General features: G+C 36.1%; 2 protein-coding genes across 5 annotated transcripts; both read left to right on the top strand.

The window, feature by feature from the left end:
• The first annotated feature begins 202 nt into the window (after positions 1 to 202).
• On the top strand, positions 203 to 11,381 carry LOC119991112 (phosphatidylinositol 3-kinase, root isoform-like). 4 transcript variants are annotated; one of them, XM_038837323.1, is made up of 19 exons: positions 203 to 428; positions 879 to 975; positions 1,115 to 1,208; positions 2,300 to 2,461; positions 2,575 to 2,784; positions 3,316 to 3,494; positions 3,893 to 4,040; positions 5,693 to 5,788; positions 6,386 to 6,521; positions 6,611 to 6,732; positions 7,389 to 7,586; positions 7,750 to 7,920; positions 8,063 to 8,200; positions 8,779 to 8,933; positions 9,612 to 9,755; positions 9,923 to 10,070; positions 10,152 to 10,323; positions 10,604 to 10,682; positions 11,041 to 11,381. In XM_038837323.1, the coding sequence occupies exons 1-17, from the start codon at positions 317 to 319 to the stop codon at positions 10,287 to 10,289; spliced, it is 2,448 nt and encodes an 815-aa protein (XP_038693251.1). In that variant the 5' UTR covers positions 203 to 316; the 3' UTR covers positions 10,290 to 10,323; positions 10,604 to 10,682; positions 11,041 to 11,381. The 4 variants fall into 4 exon arrangements, with proteins under 4 accessions (XP_038693251.1, XP_038693252.1, XP_038693254.1 ...); XM_038837324.1 differs by having other exon boundaries at positions 11,142 to 11,381; XM_038837326.1 differs by having other exon boundaries at positions 7,392 to 7,586.
• A 1,994-nt stretch (positions 11,382 to 13,375) lies between these two features.
• LOC119992298 (ADP-ribosylation factor 2-like) lies at positions 13,376 to 16,799 on the top strand. The gene is made up of 7 exons (XM_038839008.1): positions 13,376 to 13,510; positions 14,137 to 14,308; positions 14,852 to 14,922; positions 15,143 to 15,262; positions 15,948 to 16,066; positions 16,164 to 16,245; positions 16,497 to 16,799. The coding sequence occupies exons 2-7, from the start codon at positions 14,161 to 14,163 to the stop codon at positions 16,500 to 16,502; spliced, it is 546 nt and encodes a 181-aa protein (XP_038694936.1). The 5' UTR covers positions 13,376 to 13,510; positions 14,137 to 14,160; the 3' UTR covers positions 16,503 to 16,799.
• The last annotated feature ends 1,707 nt before the right edge of the window (positions 16,800 to 18,506 follow it).

The raw sequence follows: 18,506 nt of genomic DNA on the forward strand, positions 1-18,506 counted from the left end.
TAGGCCTTTTGGGCTTTCTACTGGGCTCAATTCTATTTAACAAGTACCACTGCCAGTGACAGGCTGACAGCCGTGAAGTGGCACCATTTTCTTCTTCATGGGGTGACTTCGCAATTAATTCAAAGTTTGGGGGCAGTATTGTTATTTTTCCCCCGAAGAAACAGTTGCCCCGAAACGTGATTTCCTTATATCACATGATCAGTTTGTTTGTAATTGTATCTCTTGATTTTTTGCGACCTGAATTTTCTTCCATGTCTGCAACTACAAGTGTCTCAATTCCAAACTTGACTGCCGTTGTCGCTAAGTTTTAGCAGATATGAGTAGCAACGAGTTTCGGTTCTTCTTGTCGTGCGACATCAATCTCCCGGTGACTTTTCGCGTCGAGAGAGTGGAAGGAACTTTGCCCTCTGCTAAATCTACCGATTCAGGTGCGCCTCTTTGAATTTTCCGTTTGGTTTCCTAGGATTTGTATTAAAGGAAATATAAATTTCTATCTTCTCAATGATAAGGAGCTGAGAAAACCTTTTCCCGCGGCTCTTTCGACTAATTTATGTTGGTTCTTTCGCTCTAATGGCTTAGGATTTTTGGTTTCTTTATTATTTTTTTGTGAATTCTGTTGCGGAAATTCTGCTACTAGAATGTGCAGTGTACTGGCTTAATGGTCCTCTAACCCAACCCCCTCTAAACTGCGAAGAGTTTGTCCAGATTTTCATGATTTAACTGTAATCCTCTAAACTGAGAAATAAATATCACTTACAATTTGTGTTAATGCCCAATGATATGGAAGCCTTGCCAAAATTACAATATTCTGTACAGTTGTAACTTATATACTTGATGCCCTCTTATTCAGAAGTTTGTTTATCTGGATTCTTTGGTAGGAGTTGATTCCACTGCAGAGGAGAGAAGAGCAGAGCTGTATGTTGAGTGTGCTTTGTTCATTGATGGTGCTCCATTTGGCCTTCCCATGCGAACAAGGTTCCGCCACTTAATCCATTTGGGCATTTGCTTTATTGTTTTAGAAATTTGAAACACGTTTAGTACTAGGCCACTTTGGCTGGTGTATGGATATTCTATATAATGCTTTTCTTTTCCCATACTGTCTTTTTTGTGCCAGGTTGGAATCTACTGGACCATATTGCTGGAATGAACTCATTACCTTGAGCACAAAATATAGAGATTTGACTGCGCACTCCCAGCTTGCTTTAACAGTGAGGGCCTATCTCTCATCCCATTCCTGCTTTACAGTTGCCTTTAAATCGTGCTATGAACCTTGTGGCATTAATATGATATCACTGAAAGCGTAAATATGTTAGTTGTTCTTTTTTTAATGCAAAAAGGAGTCTGTTCATGTGGGCTCTAGGAGATTACACAAAATGAGTTTATAAGAACCCTATTTTGTTTTATGAGACACAAGAAGCTATGGAATACACCTAATGAGTTTACTGCATGAACTCCCTCTTTGAACCATGTAACCGTTCCTAAAAAAGTGGGGAAATATTTTATGATTTTGCATTTGAATAGGAAGATTTTTATATAATTGGTGCATTGTTCTACATTTCATTTGAAAATGCTCCTGGAGATATCTTTTCCAAGTTTCCATCAATCTCTCTTTCTCTAGTAAGAGATAACTGATAAGTGTTTGTGGTTTCTTTGGGCAAAATATTGTTAGATGTATTTCCGATTATTTTTGTATCACCAGCAAATGTATATTCCTAAAAAAATTTCAAAGAAATCCCAATGCAACCTCGTCAAAACCAAATAGAATTTCTGTTGACATGTTTATATGTCCATTGACATTTTTTGTTAATAGACGAGACGCTAGATTTCAAATACAAGTCTTTTTTTGGGGAAAAAAATATTTGAAATAAAAAATGTGATCTATGAGGAACTATTACTTTATACATTGTTTATGAACTTTCTCTTTCATTAATTTTGTGCACGATTTCAATATTGGTGTCCAAGTTTGTCTGCTTGAATGCTTTCAATTATTTTTTGCTGTTACTAAAGTAGTTAGAGAACCCGCACTTTTTCTTGATGATGATCGATGAAACCAAAACTCTTAAGAGTTTCTGTTCTGCCTTTGCTAACTGCTTAAAACCTCCCTCTCTCAACCTCACCCCAAACACCCTGGGATCCCCCTCTCTTCTGTCTTGTTTTATAAGAAAATGTTGTATATTCTTGCATGCACGGGTGACACTGATACATTATATTAGTTTGTTGCATTAGGATTTGGTAGTTTTCCCTCCTCAACTTTTGTGCCTCAGCTATCCTTACACTCTTATTGTATGTGGACATTTAGGTTTGGGATGTTTCTCAAGGGAATGATGACGGGTTGATTGGCGGGGCCACCATTCTTCTATTTAACAGTAAAATGAAGCAGCTTAAAACGGGTAAGCAAAAGCTTAGGCTTTGGCTTGGAAAAGAAGCTGATGGGTCACATCCTACAACTACTCCGGGAAAGGTTTTTATTAGGACTTTAGTTGTAACTTGGATCTGACATATGTGGTTTCTGCTATGGTAGTAGAGTGATATTTAGATTTTCTTACCGCTAAGTTGTGGCTTATCTTGTTGCAGGTTCCCAGGAATGAGCGTGGGGAGTTGGAACGTTTAGAAAAGCTTGTGAACAAGTATGAAAGAGGACAGATACAACGTGTCGATTGGTTAGATCGTCTTACATTTAGAGCTATGGAGAAAATTAAGGAACGAGAAAACAGTAGGAATGGAAGTTCTTATCTATACTTGGTTGTTGATTTCTGCAGTTTTGAACATCGGGTTGTTTTTCAGGTTGTGCGCATCTGGTCTCTTCGTAGTATATTTTAATTTTTTGTTGCATCTGGATGAGTGCCCTTTTTTAGTGAAATAATGGAAGCATGAGTTTGGCCTTCTGTTCTTGTCGTTTTCCATACAGTTCATGTTTACTTTCTAATAAGATCCTCTGGTTGTTAAATTGGTTATGAAATCAGCTAATTTACCCCCATATTTATGACCTGTTCTGGATTGGCATTTGATGATGGTATACCTTTTCATTCCATAATTATTACTGTATTTTTTGCGCGTAAGTTCCTTGGGCAATGTTGTACTCCTATATGCATGAATAGCACTTAGTTTTTTGCAAAATTCTAGAATATTCGAATCCCCACAATTGTTCTTGTTGGGAGAGTAAGGTGATTTAAGTACACAGGAATTTATGCATTTGTTGAGCAACATAAGAAATTGTGTCTAAAAAATGTATCGTCTTCAAAGTATGATAGCAACCGTTTCAATAATGCTGATGAAAGTATTGTAGCGATATAACCTTATTTTTTCACAATGCAGGAGTCAGGAGCAAATTTCTTACTACCATCACCCATCACTTCAACAAATGAACTCGTTATTGTGTGGGACCCAGAATTGGGAAAGATAAACCCCTCCGAGCACAAGCAACTGAAACTAGCAAGGAGCTTAACCCGTGGCATCATTGACAAGGATCTGAAGCCAAGTTCTAATGAACGAAAGTAAGATTGAATTCATGCCATTGAAGATACAGGATAATATTTTTATCTCCTAATTAGAAAATTGCAAAAGGTTGACCTGGACCTCAATTTCACTTGGCAAGCTTCCATAATCAATATTTTGATTGTGGTTAAATCTAGAAGCTTTTATACAGTGAATTTTTGAAATCTATTTAAAACTTGCGCAATCTTTTGATACCTCTGCAATAGAAAGGCTAATTCTAGGATCTTTTAACAATGCCACAAGCACTGCTCATTTTAATCTTAATTTTCGTCACTCATCCCTTTGCAGGATTGACAATGATTTTCAGGCTATATTTTTCATTACTTTCAAGTGTTTTAGTTGATGGGCATGTCTTGGGTGGGAGGTAATATTATTTTACCTGCATAATGATTGTCAGGTCCATACAAAGAATTCTAAAGTACCCACCAACTAGGACTTTGAGTGGAGATGAGAGGCAGCTCCTCTGGAAGTTCCGGTTTTCGTTGATGTCTGAGAAGAGGGCTCTCACTAAGTTCCTTCGATGTGTTGAGTGGAGTGATGTTCAGGTGAGCAATTATTTGTCCTCCTTGAAATTCCTTGTATCTGAATGAATGATTCAACAACTTGAATGCTGCTCTTTTTTGTCTTTTCTCTTTGGTTTAAGCATTCCTTCAATGTAAATCTTTGGGTTGTGCCTTGATTTCCCTTCCCTTGGTAGACACTCTCTTATCATATTGATTGTGCATGCACTGCTCCCTTCAGTGTCTTGTCTGTTTTTGGAAAATGAGTAATGGGCCTAATAGCACTAGTGAGTAATCCTAAATTTGAGTAAGGTTAAATTTTGGGGGCACATAGTTCAAAGCATTTAATTATTATTGTTGTGGTCGTTTTCAAATTTTAGAATCATGAAAAATACTTTATAATAATTTCTCATATGGATTCATCTAGCTGACCTCAACATGGTTTCAAATAAAGACTCCGATGATGATAATGAAAATACTCTATTAGATTGTTAGATGCATTAGACTGCATATCTAAGATTCGTTAGATGAAATCAGAATTTTAGGCACCGTGAGCACTGGCTTCATGAGGTCTTCTTGTGAGCATCTCCGCAAAATTTCATCTTGGAGGTATGTGAAAAAATTGAGTAGCCGAGCAGTGAAAACTGAGTTGACAGGTAAGAAATTTCTTCCTGGTCAAACATTGCCACTTCTAATTTAACTAGGGTAGTAAAAGCTTCTGCTCTGAAAAAAATTGAAGTTTACCAGCCTATCACATCATGGTAATAGGGATGGTGAAGATTTTAGCTTTACTATTGACGAAGCATGTTTATTTTCAGCTAAAATGTTAAGTCTAGCATATGTGTTCCTAGTATCATAAGTAAAATAGACTTCGGTTATTTAAGGAGAAATTGACCTCTTTCATTCTTGTCATACATTATAGGAAGAATGCCTGAAATAATTTCTAGTATCAACACATTTTTATATGTTCCCTTTGGAACAATTGAAAATACTCACCACCAATGAACTCCCTAAATTAAAGTTGTCTGGCATGGAGCACTAAGATAAGATGAAGTTCTAAAAAGTCTTGCTGTCAAAGAAAGGAGGGATACATGCTACCTTTGTTCTGTGGTTAAGAAACTTTCTCTTAAAATCAAGATCACTGCAATTCTTAAAATGAATCTTCAAACTATATCCTTATGCACTTCTCCCTTTTAATGAGCAAAGTTCTCACCTTTAAGGATTCTTTTGCATGCCTTACTTGATAGAGATTACCCTGTGATCACAAAGTGTTCCTTGAGTGGGTCCCCCAAATACAACTTCTGATGTAATTTACTAAGGATTAGGTGAATTTTTACAATGGCTTTATAACTTTTATTTTGGAAACAGTAGGGCGTCCTGCCTGAACTCTCTCATTGTGCCTCTTTCTCATCCCCACTATTGTTTATGTTCTGTTCCAATATATAGGTTATTCTTTTCTCATTTAGGATTGCCGTGTTCTGGAAAGCTATGTTATTGTATTATACGATTGAATTTAACAATGGATTTCAAATATATTCAAAAAAAATCAATTTTCTGAGGTTGACATCAGGTAATTAGATTTTCATTTTTGACATGATTGATGTTTTGATTGAATCTGTTTGATAATTCATCTGTGTTATATATCATGTTATCTTATGAATTGTTTCTGGGTTATTCTAATGGCAATGCATCTGCAGGAAGCAAAGCAGGCATTAGAACTGATGGGTACGTGGGAAATGATTGATGTTAGTGATGCATTGGAGCTTTTATCACCAGTATTTGAAAGTGAAGAGGTTGAACTTTCTCTCTATATCTTTTCACCGCTTGTATTGCAGTGTTTTGTCTCCTATGGAGTATGGAGTTTTATATTTTTAAAGAGCATTTGCCGCCGTTCTTTTTCATTTTGAATTTTTCGTGCTTCATAAAACTATTGGATGAAATATTAAGATAGAGAGCATCTGATTCCCAACTGTAAATATAAGAAGAAAGGTTTTAACACCTTTTTTCCTTAGACATTCGCTGTGGAATATAATTTGGTTTTCCTGGGTTTTAAGGCCCTAAATGGTGAATGCAGCTGAGGCAAATTAAAGTGGTTAGCTTACAATTCTGTTGGAAAGTAATGAATTAAGTCAAAGCTAGAAATAGATAGCATTTACAATCTGCAGAGAAGAAGTTATTTTCCATGCATGCTTCTTACAAACCCAAAGTAGCCTGTCTTCAATACACAGAAATGATCAAGGTTGTGCTTGACAATTGTCATATTTTTTGCACTTGTCATGTCCACTGTCAATATCTTTTAGTATTTAGTAAAACATCTCTGATATGTGTGGAATTCTAGATGACATCATATTCTGGTTTAATTCATGCCTGATTGAAATCCTTTTCAACAGGTTCGTGCATATGCTGTCAGTGTTCTTGAACGAGCAGATGATGAAGAGCTCCAGTGTTACTTGCTTCAACTGGTTCAGGCTCTTCGGTTTGAACGCTCAGATAAATCTTGCCTCTGTCAATTCCTTGTGCAACGATGTATGAACCATTCACTTGCATGCATATCTATGTTTGTGCTCTTATGCTTTTAATTTTTTGTGCTCTCTGAGATTCTTGAACTTTGACAGCATTACGCAATATTGAGCTGGCTAGCTTTTTCCGATGGTATGTTGCGGTGGAACTTAATGATCCAGTTTATGCCAGGCGTTTTTATGTTACCCATGAATTTCTGGAAGAAAGTATCTCAAAGGTTTGAACCGTTGATTTCCTCAGCCTCTTTGTTTGTAGTATCTGTTCAGCTAAATGTTGGTTCTAAAGAATTTGAAACCACTCTCTTGTGTCGTGATAGATGTTGTAGAACCCTATAGATCCGTCTTAATGATGAAATGTTAGCAATCAGAAAATCTTTAACAATGGAATTTACCGTTTCATCTTTCGATGACTTCTAAGTAAAATAAGTTTTCATTATTCTTAATTTGAACTCACAATTGCTGTAGCAGTTTGTGAAACTGACGAATGGGAATTGTTTGGTAATTAGTTAATTATTACACTAAAATATATATTGATAATGATATGATATTGTAATTGCATCTAGTGAACTTTGGCGATATGGAACATGTATATACGTTGATACAGATACATACATGCGCACACACACACACACACAGATTTATATATGGATGTTGTTACAGATGCATACATACATTGTATGTATATGTATGCATGTATATAAGGTGCTGGATGAGGATGACTATTGAAATGGAACTGCCCAAACTAATCTGAGATATTGATAATGTTTATGATTACACAGACGACTTCTATCATGATAGTACAACTGATTCAAGATTGCTGTTATGTGATTGTGTTCTCTAGCCTAACATATTGTGATTACATCAACATTTTTAGCAGTTGGCAGCTGACATGAACGGGGAAGACGATGGAAAAAAGATTTGGCAGAGTTTGGTACATCAAACGGAATTGACTGCCCAGCTGTGTTCTATAACTAGAGATGTAAGAAATGTAAGGGGCAATACCCAGAAGAAAATCGAAAAACTGAGACAGCTACTCTCTGGTCTTCTTAGTGAACTTACATACTTTGAGGAGGTAAATCTTCATTATGAAGCTTCTTTTCTGCTCTGGTGGTTGTTTTATTTCTTTCTTCTGCATTGTTAGCTTTTCTTAGATAGAGTGTCTTGTTTTATTCTGTTCAGTTACTGCATTTTATGAGCTATTTTCAAGCTTTTTGTTGTTTTTGTCGTACTTTCAGCCAATACGGTATCCACTAGCTCCAAGTGTGCTTATCACAGGGATTGTTCCATCAGAATCATCTATATTTAAAAGTGCTCTCCATCCTTTGCGTCTGACTTTCCGCACGGCAAGTAATGAAACTTGCAAGGTCATATTTAAGAAGGGTGATGATATTCGACAAGATCAATTGGTAAATGCTTAAAGTTTGATGTTACAAACTTCTCTAGGCTCATAAACTTCTTTCATCTAGTTAACACTCTCTCTCTCTCTCACCCTCTGTGAGAGAAATCGAACTTTGACATTGTTCATATTGTTTTATGTGGTTTCTGTAGGTGGTTCAAATGGTTTCACTTATGGATCGATTGCTTAAAGCAGAAAATCTTGATCTGCACTTAACTCCATATAAGGTGCTTGCTACTGGACAGGATGAGGGCATGCTTGAATTCATACCATCGCATTCTTTGGCACAGGTATTGTAACCTCTGAAAGATCTTCCTTGATTGGAAAACTTAAGTGGATCTAGCTACTAATCACTTTCCAGAGCATCTTTTTTTGTCTTTATAGATTAAGTAGTTAAAAGTAGCTTTATTGTTTTGGTCACAGTTTCTTAGAAAATGAACTTTTCATCTTCTATAAGCATATGAACTTACATGTATGTACAGATGTAGTTTTTAGGTGTGCTTTTATACCGTGCATTTTTTTAATAGCTACTTTAACGTATGCTGCCACTGTTGTTTTCCCTGTCCCAGATGCTTCTTATTTTTTCAGACATCTCTTTGCTTTCAGAAATATGGGAGAGAAATAAAACGAAAGAAAATTCTCGACTATATGTAAATGCTCTAGGAATAAACACATCCTTAACTAATTGTTTCTCTCTACATTTTATTTTCAGAGACTCAAACGGAAGTTCTGAAATTTTCACCACCATCTAGTGTCAAGTAGTAATCGAAAGAAATTTTAATTCAAGGGATATCTATCTTAATCTGTAACGTATTAGTATTACAATGTTGCCATTGGTTTATTTAGCTGCGTATCTTTCTGAAAACAGATTCTCTCGGAGCATCGTAGCATCATAAGCTATCTGCAAAAGTTTCATTCTGATGAGCATGGGCCATTTGGGATTACAGCTACCTGTCTTGAGACATTCATAAAAAGTTGTGCTGGCTATTCTGTTATCACATACATACTTGGAATTGGAGACAGGTAATGTGTGCATCAGGAGTATCCAGTCATGCATCTGTAGTCTTGTCTTTTCAGTGTACTCTTGTGAAGAAAAGTGAGGTTGGGTAGGGAGGTCTCCAGAAATGAACCAAATCAGTTTATTATATCTAGATATGGAAGGGTTGAAATGAATTAAAATCATAGGCTTCAATTCTTGTGTGAAAAATTGTGTATCAAGCATTCTAAACTTGGATGTGCCTTACTTTCTGTAATACATGAATGAAACATGTAAGATGCTTTTTAAAATACATGTGAGCTTGTTTAATCATGCAGCAAGTTAATTTAATTATTCGATGATATTAGGTTGAGGAGACTTGCTCGGTAGTTGCCCCCCACACTCAAACGGCCCCCAAAATATAAGAAAAAACTGGAAGGGGAATGAAATGAATGATTCTGGTTGATTATCCTAGTGGCACAATTTATGATTTTTTGTTCCTCAACGTAGCGTAATGGATGTTTGATGCGCCATGTGATATTAGTGTGCCACTATACAGTTAGAACTTAATGTTGTGGATGGTTTTCTATTTTAATTTCCGTAATTGGAATGTATTTTCTTTCATCTCTATATGCGCCCTCCAGTCACAATTAACTTTCAGTTTTGGACATTAATTTTGGAGTTAATGAGCTTAATTATCTAATGAGGACTTAATATTTTGACAGGCATCTTGACAACCTTCTCCTAAGGGATGATGGCCGTCTTTTCCACGTCGATTTTGGCTTTATTCTGGGTCGAGATCCTAAGCCGTTTCCACCTCCAATGAAGCTTTGCAAAGAAATGGTTGAGGCTATGGGTGGCGCAGAAAGGTGTATATTCCTTTCACAAATTTTTGTCGTACTTATGCACTTCTGTCCATGTTGTGTTTGCTGCATAGTAGTTACATTCATGACATGCGACCACAGCTATTTTGAACTGTATTTTCCGCTGATTATAAGCAAGAAAGCCTTGAGTTGATAACTTGCTTGCCTTGCAGCCAATACTATACTAGGTTCAAGTCCTATTGTTGTGAGGCATACAATATCCTTCGGAAATCTAGTAACCTAATTTTAAATCTGTTCCATCTCATGGCGGGTTCAAATATTCCCGACATCGCTTCCGATCCTGAAAAAGGAATTCTTAAGGTAACTTTCTTGGTTTTTGTGACTTGTCTGTGAACCATATTATTTTTGTTGTTATGACCAAGACTCGTGTGATGTTTACAGCTTCAGGAAAAGTTTAGGTTGGACTTGGATGATGAGGCCTGTATACATTTCTTCCAGGATCTTATAAATGAGAGCGTTAGTGCATTGTTTCCCCAAATGGTTGAGACTATTCATCGGTGGGCTCAGTATTGGCGCTAAGGCTGGAAATGAATCAGGGTGATTCTGCAGCCAAGTAATGTGAACCTAATCTATTTTTGTTTTTAACACCGCATATTTTACACAACCTGATTGCTCAACATTAAGCCTCACTGTTTTCGGCAAAAATATTAAATTATATTTGGGGATGGCTTTGTGCCTTTGGTTTTGAGTTTATTCGTGAATATCGTGTTTTCCCGCAGACCTGGCTCGTCACTTTTTTTCTTATTATTAATTGCACTCCCCCTTTGCAAGCACTTTCTAAATTGGCTGCCCTGCTTCGAGCAATCTCTTATGGCTCCTATATTCTGTTTCAGGGAGTGTTCATATTAGATGCACGGTCCAAGATCTAGATAGTGTAAATTATTTTGTCGCGGCAACCACATTGGTACTATGGTAATACATCTTTTTTGGTTTCTTTATTATTAATTGCATTGTAGTTTTCTGATGCTTTCATTAAATTATGTTGGTCGGACAAATAAAGAATTTTCATATTCGCTCTCTTTTGATAAGCGTCTTGTGCTCCATTTGTTGGGTAAAATAAAGTTTTAGGAAAACCTGTAGTTTTCCTTTACATATTTTTGTAAAACATATGTTGAAAAATAACTATTTTCCCAAGAAAAACTATGAGTTTTCCAAAAACTTGATTTTCCTTGAACAAATGGAGCCCAAGTCTTGTTCATATTACTGCATCTCTTTTGCCATCTATGTATATAATATATGGCAACTTTCAACTTTTTTCATGCTGCAATAGGGGGCTGACAAACGGAGAGGCCACCTAGCTCTTATGGATGTTCTTACTAGTGCCAAAAGAGTCTGGTTCTATGAATTTATTATTTTGTCTTCTGTTTGTAGTTGGGATTGGTTGAAACTAAGGAAGTCACGTTTGCCGATGATGTCTTATCAACTAATCCGAAGCAAACAGAAGTTAATATATGTAAATTAGCTCTATTTTTATCTTATCAAGGTTTGCAATGTATATATGTCGGTTATATATTTTTTTTGGGTGTTCTTCCCCACCCCCACCCCAAGGTCATCAATGTAAATTGTGAGCCAGTCATATTTTACAACAAGCAAATGCATGATGTTGCCATACAATAGCTTTCCATATACCCTGAATGAATAATGCATGCATAGCGCGAGTGATGTGAAAGTGAATTGCCTGTTTGATTGGTGGATTGACTCTATATATTACATCACTCTGTTACGTGGCACAAATTCATTGGTTTAGCAGCGTGTACAGCCCAGTGGATAGAGGTTTCAATTCTTGCTTCAATACCCTATAAAATCATGAATTAAAATGTGCGAATATTTTGATGTTTATAATGTCATAATATAGTAGATTTTAAAAAAATTATTATATTTTAAACCATAAACCTTACATCTTAACTTCTAAACTCTAAAAATTTAAATTTAAGCATTAAACTTTAAACTCTAAATCCGAAATACTAATTCTTAAACTTTAATATGTCATTTTTAAAAATAAAATTCATGATTTAACATGAGTTTTGGAAGAGAATTGAAGTTAAAATTGGAGCCAAGAATTGAAATCCCTCCCATCCCTTTAAACTATAATATGTCATTTTTAAAAATAAAATTCATCATTAAACATGAGTTTTGGGAGGGAATTGAAGTTGAAATTGGAGGCAAGAATTGAAACCCCTCCCATCCCTCTTGAGTAATCTGGTGTATTTCGGCCCTATCATCATTCAATTTAGAGTTTATGATTCACATCGAGAAAAGTAAGGAAAAATGAAAAAAATAAAAATAAAAACAAAAAAGTGATATGATATAACACACCTCTTAATCCAGTAGTCTAGAGTCCCCAGATGTTTATCATCACCATTGATTGGGTCTGGAAGCGTACGCCCCAATTTAAATTATTTAAGAGCAATTGCAATGAGAACAATTTGCTGACCCAACAAAAATCGATACTAGGTCTCATCTCTATTACATAAAAAGTCAAGTTAAACACGTATCTCAATACAGTCACATCAACAAAACATATCTCCTAATATAGCCACATCAACAAAACACAAATTCCTATACATTTTTCCTTCCCACCCAACATGGAGGCCAACAAATTCTCATACCCTCCATGTTGTCCACAATAAAAGGAAATTGATAAACAAACCCCCCCTATTTTAAACCCCTCCCCCTAGGTTGTCACTATTTGTCTTGTCATGTCATATCTTTTCATCATGTCTCATCTCATATACATACACATATATATATAGATATATACATACACACATATAGGGCAGAGAATATATATATACATTTATTAATTTAAATGTTTTGATTAAGATTATTTGTTTGCTTTTTTTAATTATCATAATTTTGTAAGACATAGATAATAATTTATTCAAGTACATGAATAAAAGCTTCAGATGAAGATTTGATGAATCCATATGAGTACATGTACGCATCTAATCGTTCCGCATACGTAGTCGCCCATGCAGCTGCACAAGTATGTCTACAGTGAACCCATTCGGGTGTGATGGGAGGCATTGGATAATTCCTTGTCAAACCAACTTTGACGTAGTGATTACCATTTACGTGCCCTATAGCAATGGCAACGCGTAGATAGGATGATGGAGGAGCTGTACGTAGTGGTAGATATGTCCAACTCTCTGCATGATGAAGAACATGCAATATCACATTGTATGCAGAAGCAATCAATAGACCCATATCTGGCATTGTCATCCAATGAACGGTCAAAAAAAGGGGCTGACGAGTTTTACGATGCAAGGACCACTAAGCAAAAAGTGATGTTTTTTTACAATTTCAAACCATTGAAAAGTCATTCAACGGATGAGATTGGAAAAAGTCATTAAAGTAGTCTAGAGAAGGTAGGGGGTTGAAAGTAAGGGGTTGGGATAGTGCTTCCCACAATAAAATTACACAAAAACACAATCTTTCAATACAACCACACCAGCAAAACACATATCCCAATACAGTCACATCAGCAAAACACAAAACTCAATACAACTACATCAACAAAACACAAAACCCCATACATATTTGTTGGCACAGACAAAATAACCCTATTGCAAGTGCTCTAACATCTCATTTAAGGCCGGGGGCATTCCCGTTAATTCCTCAAGAATATGGTGCCCCTATTCCCTGTTTTATAAATTGCCGAGTTTTACAATTCGCACCCCCCACAACGCGTTAGTGTTAAGCTTCGTCCCTTTTGCGCTTCGAAAATTCGCTCTTGAAAGGTGAATCTGGTCTCTCAATTACTTTTCTCTTTTTCGATGATTTATTGCGCGTTAAAGCTCGATCGGTAGAGACGAATTCGTAGGGTTATGTCTTATGCCAACCAATTGCTTTGTGTTTGAATCTCGCCTTTTTTTGTTCACCGTGAATTTGGCTCGATTTTGAGACTTGTGATCGTATCCACTGAGAGATGTTGTGATCCCGATATCTCGAATCAAGTTTATCGACATTCTCCTGGAATTTTTTGATATGATGGTTGTGAAATGGTTTCGTATTGTCGATGAATAGTTTTTTGAATTGTTGATATGTTTCTCTTCCGATCTATGAATCACGGTTAAAAAATGTTCGGATCTGTTGCGTCTTTGGATTGATGAGTAGAATTGGGCATGAATTGTGTGTGATTGTTGTAATTGTTAAATGAACTTAATCAACTTAAATTATTTTATAATGGAGATCAGGAATGTTTGATGTTATTGCTTTTGCCTCGTGATATGTACGATCTGATGACATGCCTTTGAGTTAATCTTGTATTGTATGAATGACTGCCGATGTGTGCTGGCTTTGAATGATTCATTATTGTGTCAATTAACTATTAAGTTTAAGGAACACCATTTTTGTGATAATTCAGAGGGGCCAATAGTGGTAAGCACAAATGGGGCTGACATTTACCAAGCTCTTCAGCCGGCTTTTTGCCAAAAAAGAGATGCGTATTCTGATGGTGGGTCTTGATGCTGCTGGTAAGACAACCATATTGTACAAGCTAAAGCTTGGTGAGATCGTCACTACTATCCCAACTATTGGTAAGTAACTATTTTGAATTGATTGGCCAATGTTTGCTCAACTGATTAATTTATAGTTTTTTATTTTCCTTTATTTTATTGTTCAAAATATGTTGAATAATTGAGTATTTCGTCACTGTGTGTATGATTGGTTTTGAATTCCAACATATACCATGAAAGTAAACTAAATAGAGAACCATAGACATAAGGCGATTAGAAATTCTGTTTTCCATTGTTGCCTTTATTATTTGTACATATGTGTTACAAGATGCAGAATTTGGTGGCTATTAGTTTTTAGTTGTATTGCTGGCATGTGAATGACGTAAGACATATACAAGGAAGTTGGCACATTAGTAAGAAAAATGTAGTTGGGCAAGAACCTAATTGAAACCACGGTTATTTTATCTGATATTGTATGGCATATATAGATCATTGTGGTTCCTAACATTTAATTGATTAATTCAATATCCATCTTTTATATACAAATGCAAGTTTTTTTTGTTTTTTCTTTCAAGAACAAGTTAATTTAAAAATAGTGGTTGAGCATCTGTCCTTCATTTGCAGGGTTCAATGTGGAAACCGTGGAATACAAAAACATCAGTTTCACTGTGTGGGATGTTGGGGGTCAGGACAAGGTATCTTTTGACAAAATATTTGTAGACTATAATTGGAGATGAACTGATGCATTGTGCCACTGTAATTTATATTCTGTTCACTTTCTTTTTTCTTTCTCTAATTAAACAACCGTGGACTAAACTATTATGTTTCATCAAACTAATTATATTTTAAGACGTGGCCAATCATTCTTCGGTCACTAATGTCTGCCATTGATAGTAACGTGTTTAACTCATACAGATCCGTCCCTTGTGGAGGCACTACTTCCAAAACACACAGGGTCTCATTTTTGTCGTAGACAGCAATGACAGAGACCGAGTTGTTGAGGCAAGGGATGAATTGCACAGGATGTTGAATGAGGTATGTTGTTTACTATTTCATGTGAAACGTCAGCCTAATCGTAGTTCTTTAATTGTGTGTATTTCGCAGCCAGTTGTTTAGAACTCCCATACTTAGCACTTTCAATTGGAATGGAATCCGACAGTGATAGAAAAGCATACTTAGCCCTTTCAATTGTTTGGAAGTAAATTCGTATTGTGGATGGTCCTGATGAAATCAAAATTTATTCCAAGGAAATCTCGATTGTCCGTAAGACTTAAGAAATGTTTTACTTTGGAATTGATTGATGCACATCCATTACTTAACTAAGGGAAAATAATTGTTAACAATGGAAAAAAAATAGATGTAGTCAAGTTCTGTGCTAACGTTAAGAAAATGAAATCTTAGTGTGTGTGCTTTCCTAGATGCTCTGATCCTGATGCATAGAAATTTAGTAGGAATGAATTTCGCGTTGTGGGCATCCGACTTCCAAATTGTTACGGCTAAATTACTATTTCGTGGCTTTGCTTTCTAAATTAGTTATTCATCAATAATTTGCTATTATTCTTGGCTAAAATTTCCATTTTATAATTTAAGAGACCTCCATTTAGAATTTGGCTGAAGTTTCATCGTTTTGTCCTTGTTGGCAGGCCAAGGATGCAATTTTGTTTCTATTTTGAGTGTTAACTGTAAGGGGCGCTAAAGGTTGACTGCTTATTGGTTTCAGGATGAGCTGCGAGATGCAGTTTTGCTCGTATTTGCCAACAAACAGGATCTTCCTAATGCAATGAATGCTGCTGAGATCACTGATAAGCTTGCTCTCCACTCCCTACGTCAGCGTCACTGGTGAGCTTATTAGATTATGATGTTCGCTGTACTTAAATAGTTTTTTATTCTTAACGTGCTTGTAAATGTATTATCTAATATGCGTATAATGTTTCAGGTACATCCAGAGCACTTGTGCAACCTCTGGGGAGGGGCTTTACGAGGGTTTGGATTGGCTCTCCAACAACATTGCTAACAAGGTAAGGACATATGCTTGTTACACCTTACGAACTCTGATTAGAAGAGGATATTGGTTAATAGTCTCATAACTGCTCATGTGTGTGTACTGCTGCTGTTCATTTCTTATTATTTTCAGAGCAATTCTGTTTTCATTTTGACTGGAGACAGTAATATATTTGTGTGCATCTATGAGTTGACTACTATTTTTGCACTTGTGGCTTTGTTTTGTTTCCTTTTTTAAACTTCCGTTTATCTACATCATTAATTGCAGGCATAAATCTATTGGGGGAGACAATTGTGAATTGGCAATTCTGGATGCAGGGGTGGATATTATCTAGTGTTTTTACTTTCTTACTTTTTTTTTATTTTAAATCTTGTTTCTCTCTTTTTGAGAGTCAGAATTTTGTCATGTGCAATTTTTTGGACGATCCTTTACTTAGGGCCTGTTGGTAATATTGTAATAGAGGATGGATTGTTATGTGTTTTTGCGCATATATTTTTGGTGTTTGAATGCAAAGTTGCTAGCTTAATCAACACCTTTGGTGCGTCAATCCTTATTGATTTTACTTGTTAAGCCTGTTCCTCCTTGGAAACATTCTGTGTTGATCTTCCATTCTGCAGTTTCTGTAAACAATGCCTATTTGTGCAAAAAGGGTATAATCCATGCAATTGTTGAAAATTTCAAATTGAAAGAGTTCCCTATCATGCAAATGGAGCTTATCGGTGACTATTAATCACAAGTTGCCTTTTTGTCTTTCAATTCATTATTCCAATTATAATCACAAGTTGATGTATTTTGTTGGGTAGGCAAGTGCTTGCTTTTTTCTTTTTTTCTTTTTTTTAAATTACAAGACAGGGGATGGGAGAGGCGTGAACTCGAGACATTTATGAGATATCATACACATGAGTACCATTTGAGCTACCCGTGATTCTCGGAAGACAAGTGCTTGTTGTGTGCATAAGAATTAACACCATCCATATAACTTCATATTTTCAGCAGTACTGAGTACTGACTATTAATTATTACAAAATATAGAGAGATTGAAGGAGATCTTTGTCAATCTACATAACTTATATTTCTTAGAGGCCAAGCACATCCACACATATCATGACCCTCTACCCTGGCCCTGGACCTGGACCACCCCCCACCACTTGCATGGCGAAAGCTCCTCATATTTTTTAGGGTTGTTGATCCAAAGAATTTCAGAAGGAAGGACCCAGTCCCATATATAATTGACTACTTGTTGCTTGTCTACCTTGTTAATTGACTACTTGTTGCTTGTCTAGCTTGTTCAGGGGTTCCATGGCCAAAATCTTCCTTGGATTTTACCAAATTAAAGTAGTTTTCGGATTCTCGCAACTCCTCTAAAGTAAAACTTTTTGGTATATGCTTCTTTTTTTTTTAGTATATGCTTCTTCTAAAGTAGTAGGGGCATCAAAATGTACTTGGGGCAAGATTAAGACACACATGATTCATATTCCAATTTCCAAGTGCAGTGAGGACCACCTGATCAAGTAGAAACTTACAAGCGAAAAGTTATGACAGAGGTTGTCTTCTCCTGAGGTTGTGGCTTCTACATGTTATACCAACTTGTATATGATTTTTCATGTGTTAGGTTGTTAGACGAGTCCATGGATTTTATCTACTACACATCATAAAATAGTGACTGCCACTAGGTAGTTATCTCAATAAAAATCGAATATCTCACGTTTAATAAATTTACAACGTTTGAGTTGCATTGAAAATGTGGGTACAGAAAGGGAAGGGAAGGAAAAAAAAAAGTTTTGGTTGGAATTGACTTTGGTAACTCCTTGTAAATGAAGGAGGTCGTAGGTTCAACTTCCCCGTCCAGTAGTTTCAACGTTATTTCCTTGTGTGAGCCAACATTCCATGGGAGGTTCTCCCTACACGGGATTCGTCATAGTCTTAACTCTCATTAACGTGGAGCGGCTGAGCTGACGACTTAAGTTTAAAGTTGGCCCAATAGTCCAATCGACATATTGGGCTACACAATTTCGATAACCAAAAAAATGTGTATAATAACAGAAAGATAATTGATTTACAGCCAGACATCAATTTATTTTGGTCCACTCTGTGAAGTAGTGATGGTCTCTGCATCCATGTTAACCAAAAAAAATTAGGGTTGCAGGGTTCATAGTTCAACTACAATAATTTACCAGGTGTTATGCAAATCAAACGTGCTGGGTTGGGATCCTTCATCCTTGGAAAATAAAATTTTGTCCCTGTGTAATTATTATACAAGTCTATAATATGTGCATA

The sequence above is a fragment of the Tripterygium wilfordii genome, chromosome 22, assembly GCF_013401445.1.
Source record: "Tripterygium wilfordii isolate XIE 37 chromosome 22, ASM1340144v1, whole genome shotgun sequence".
Classification (NCBI taxonomy): Eukaryota; Viridiplantae; Streptophyta; class Magnoliopsida; order Celastrales; family Celastraceae; genus Tripterygium; species Tripterygium wilfordii.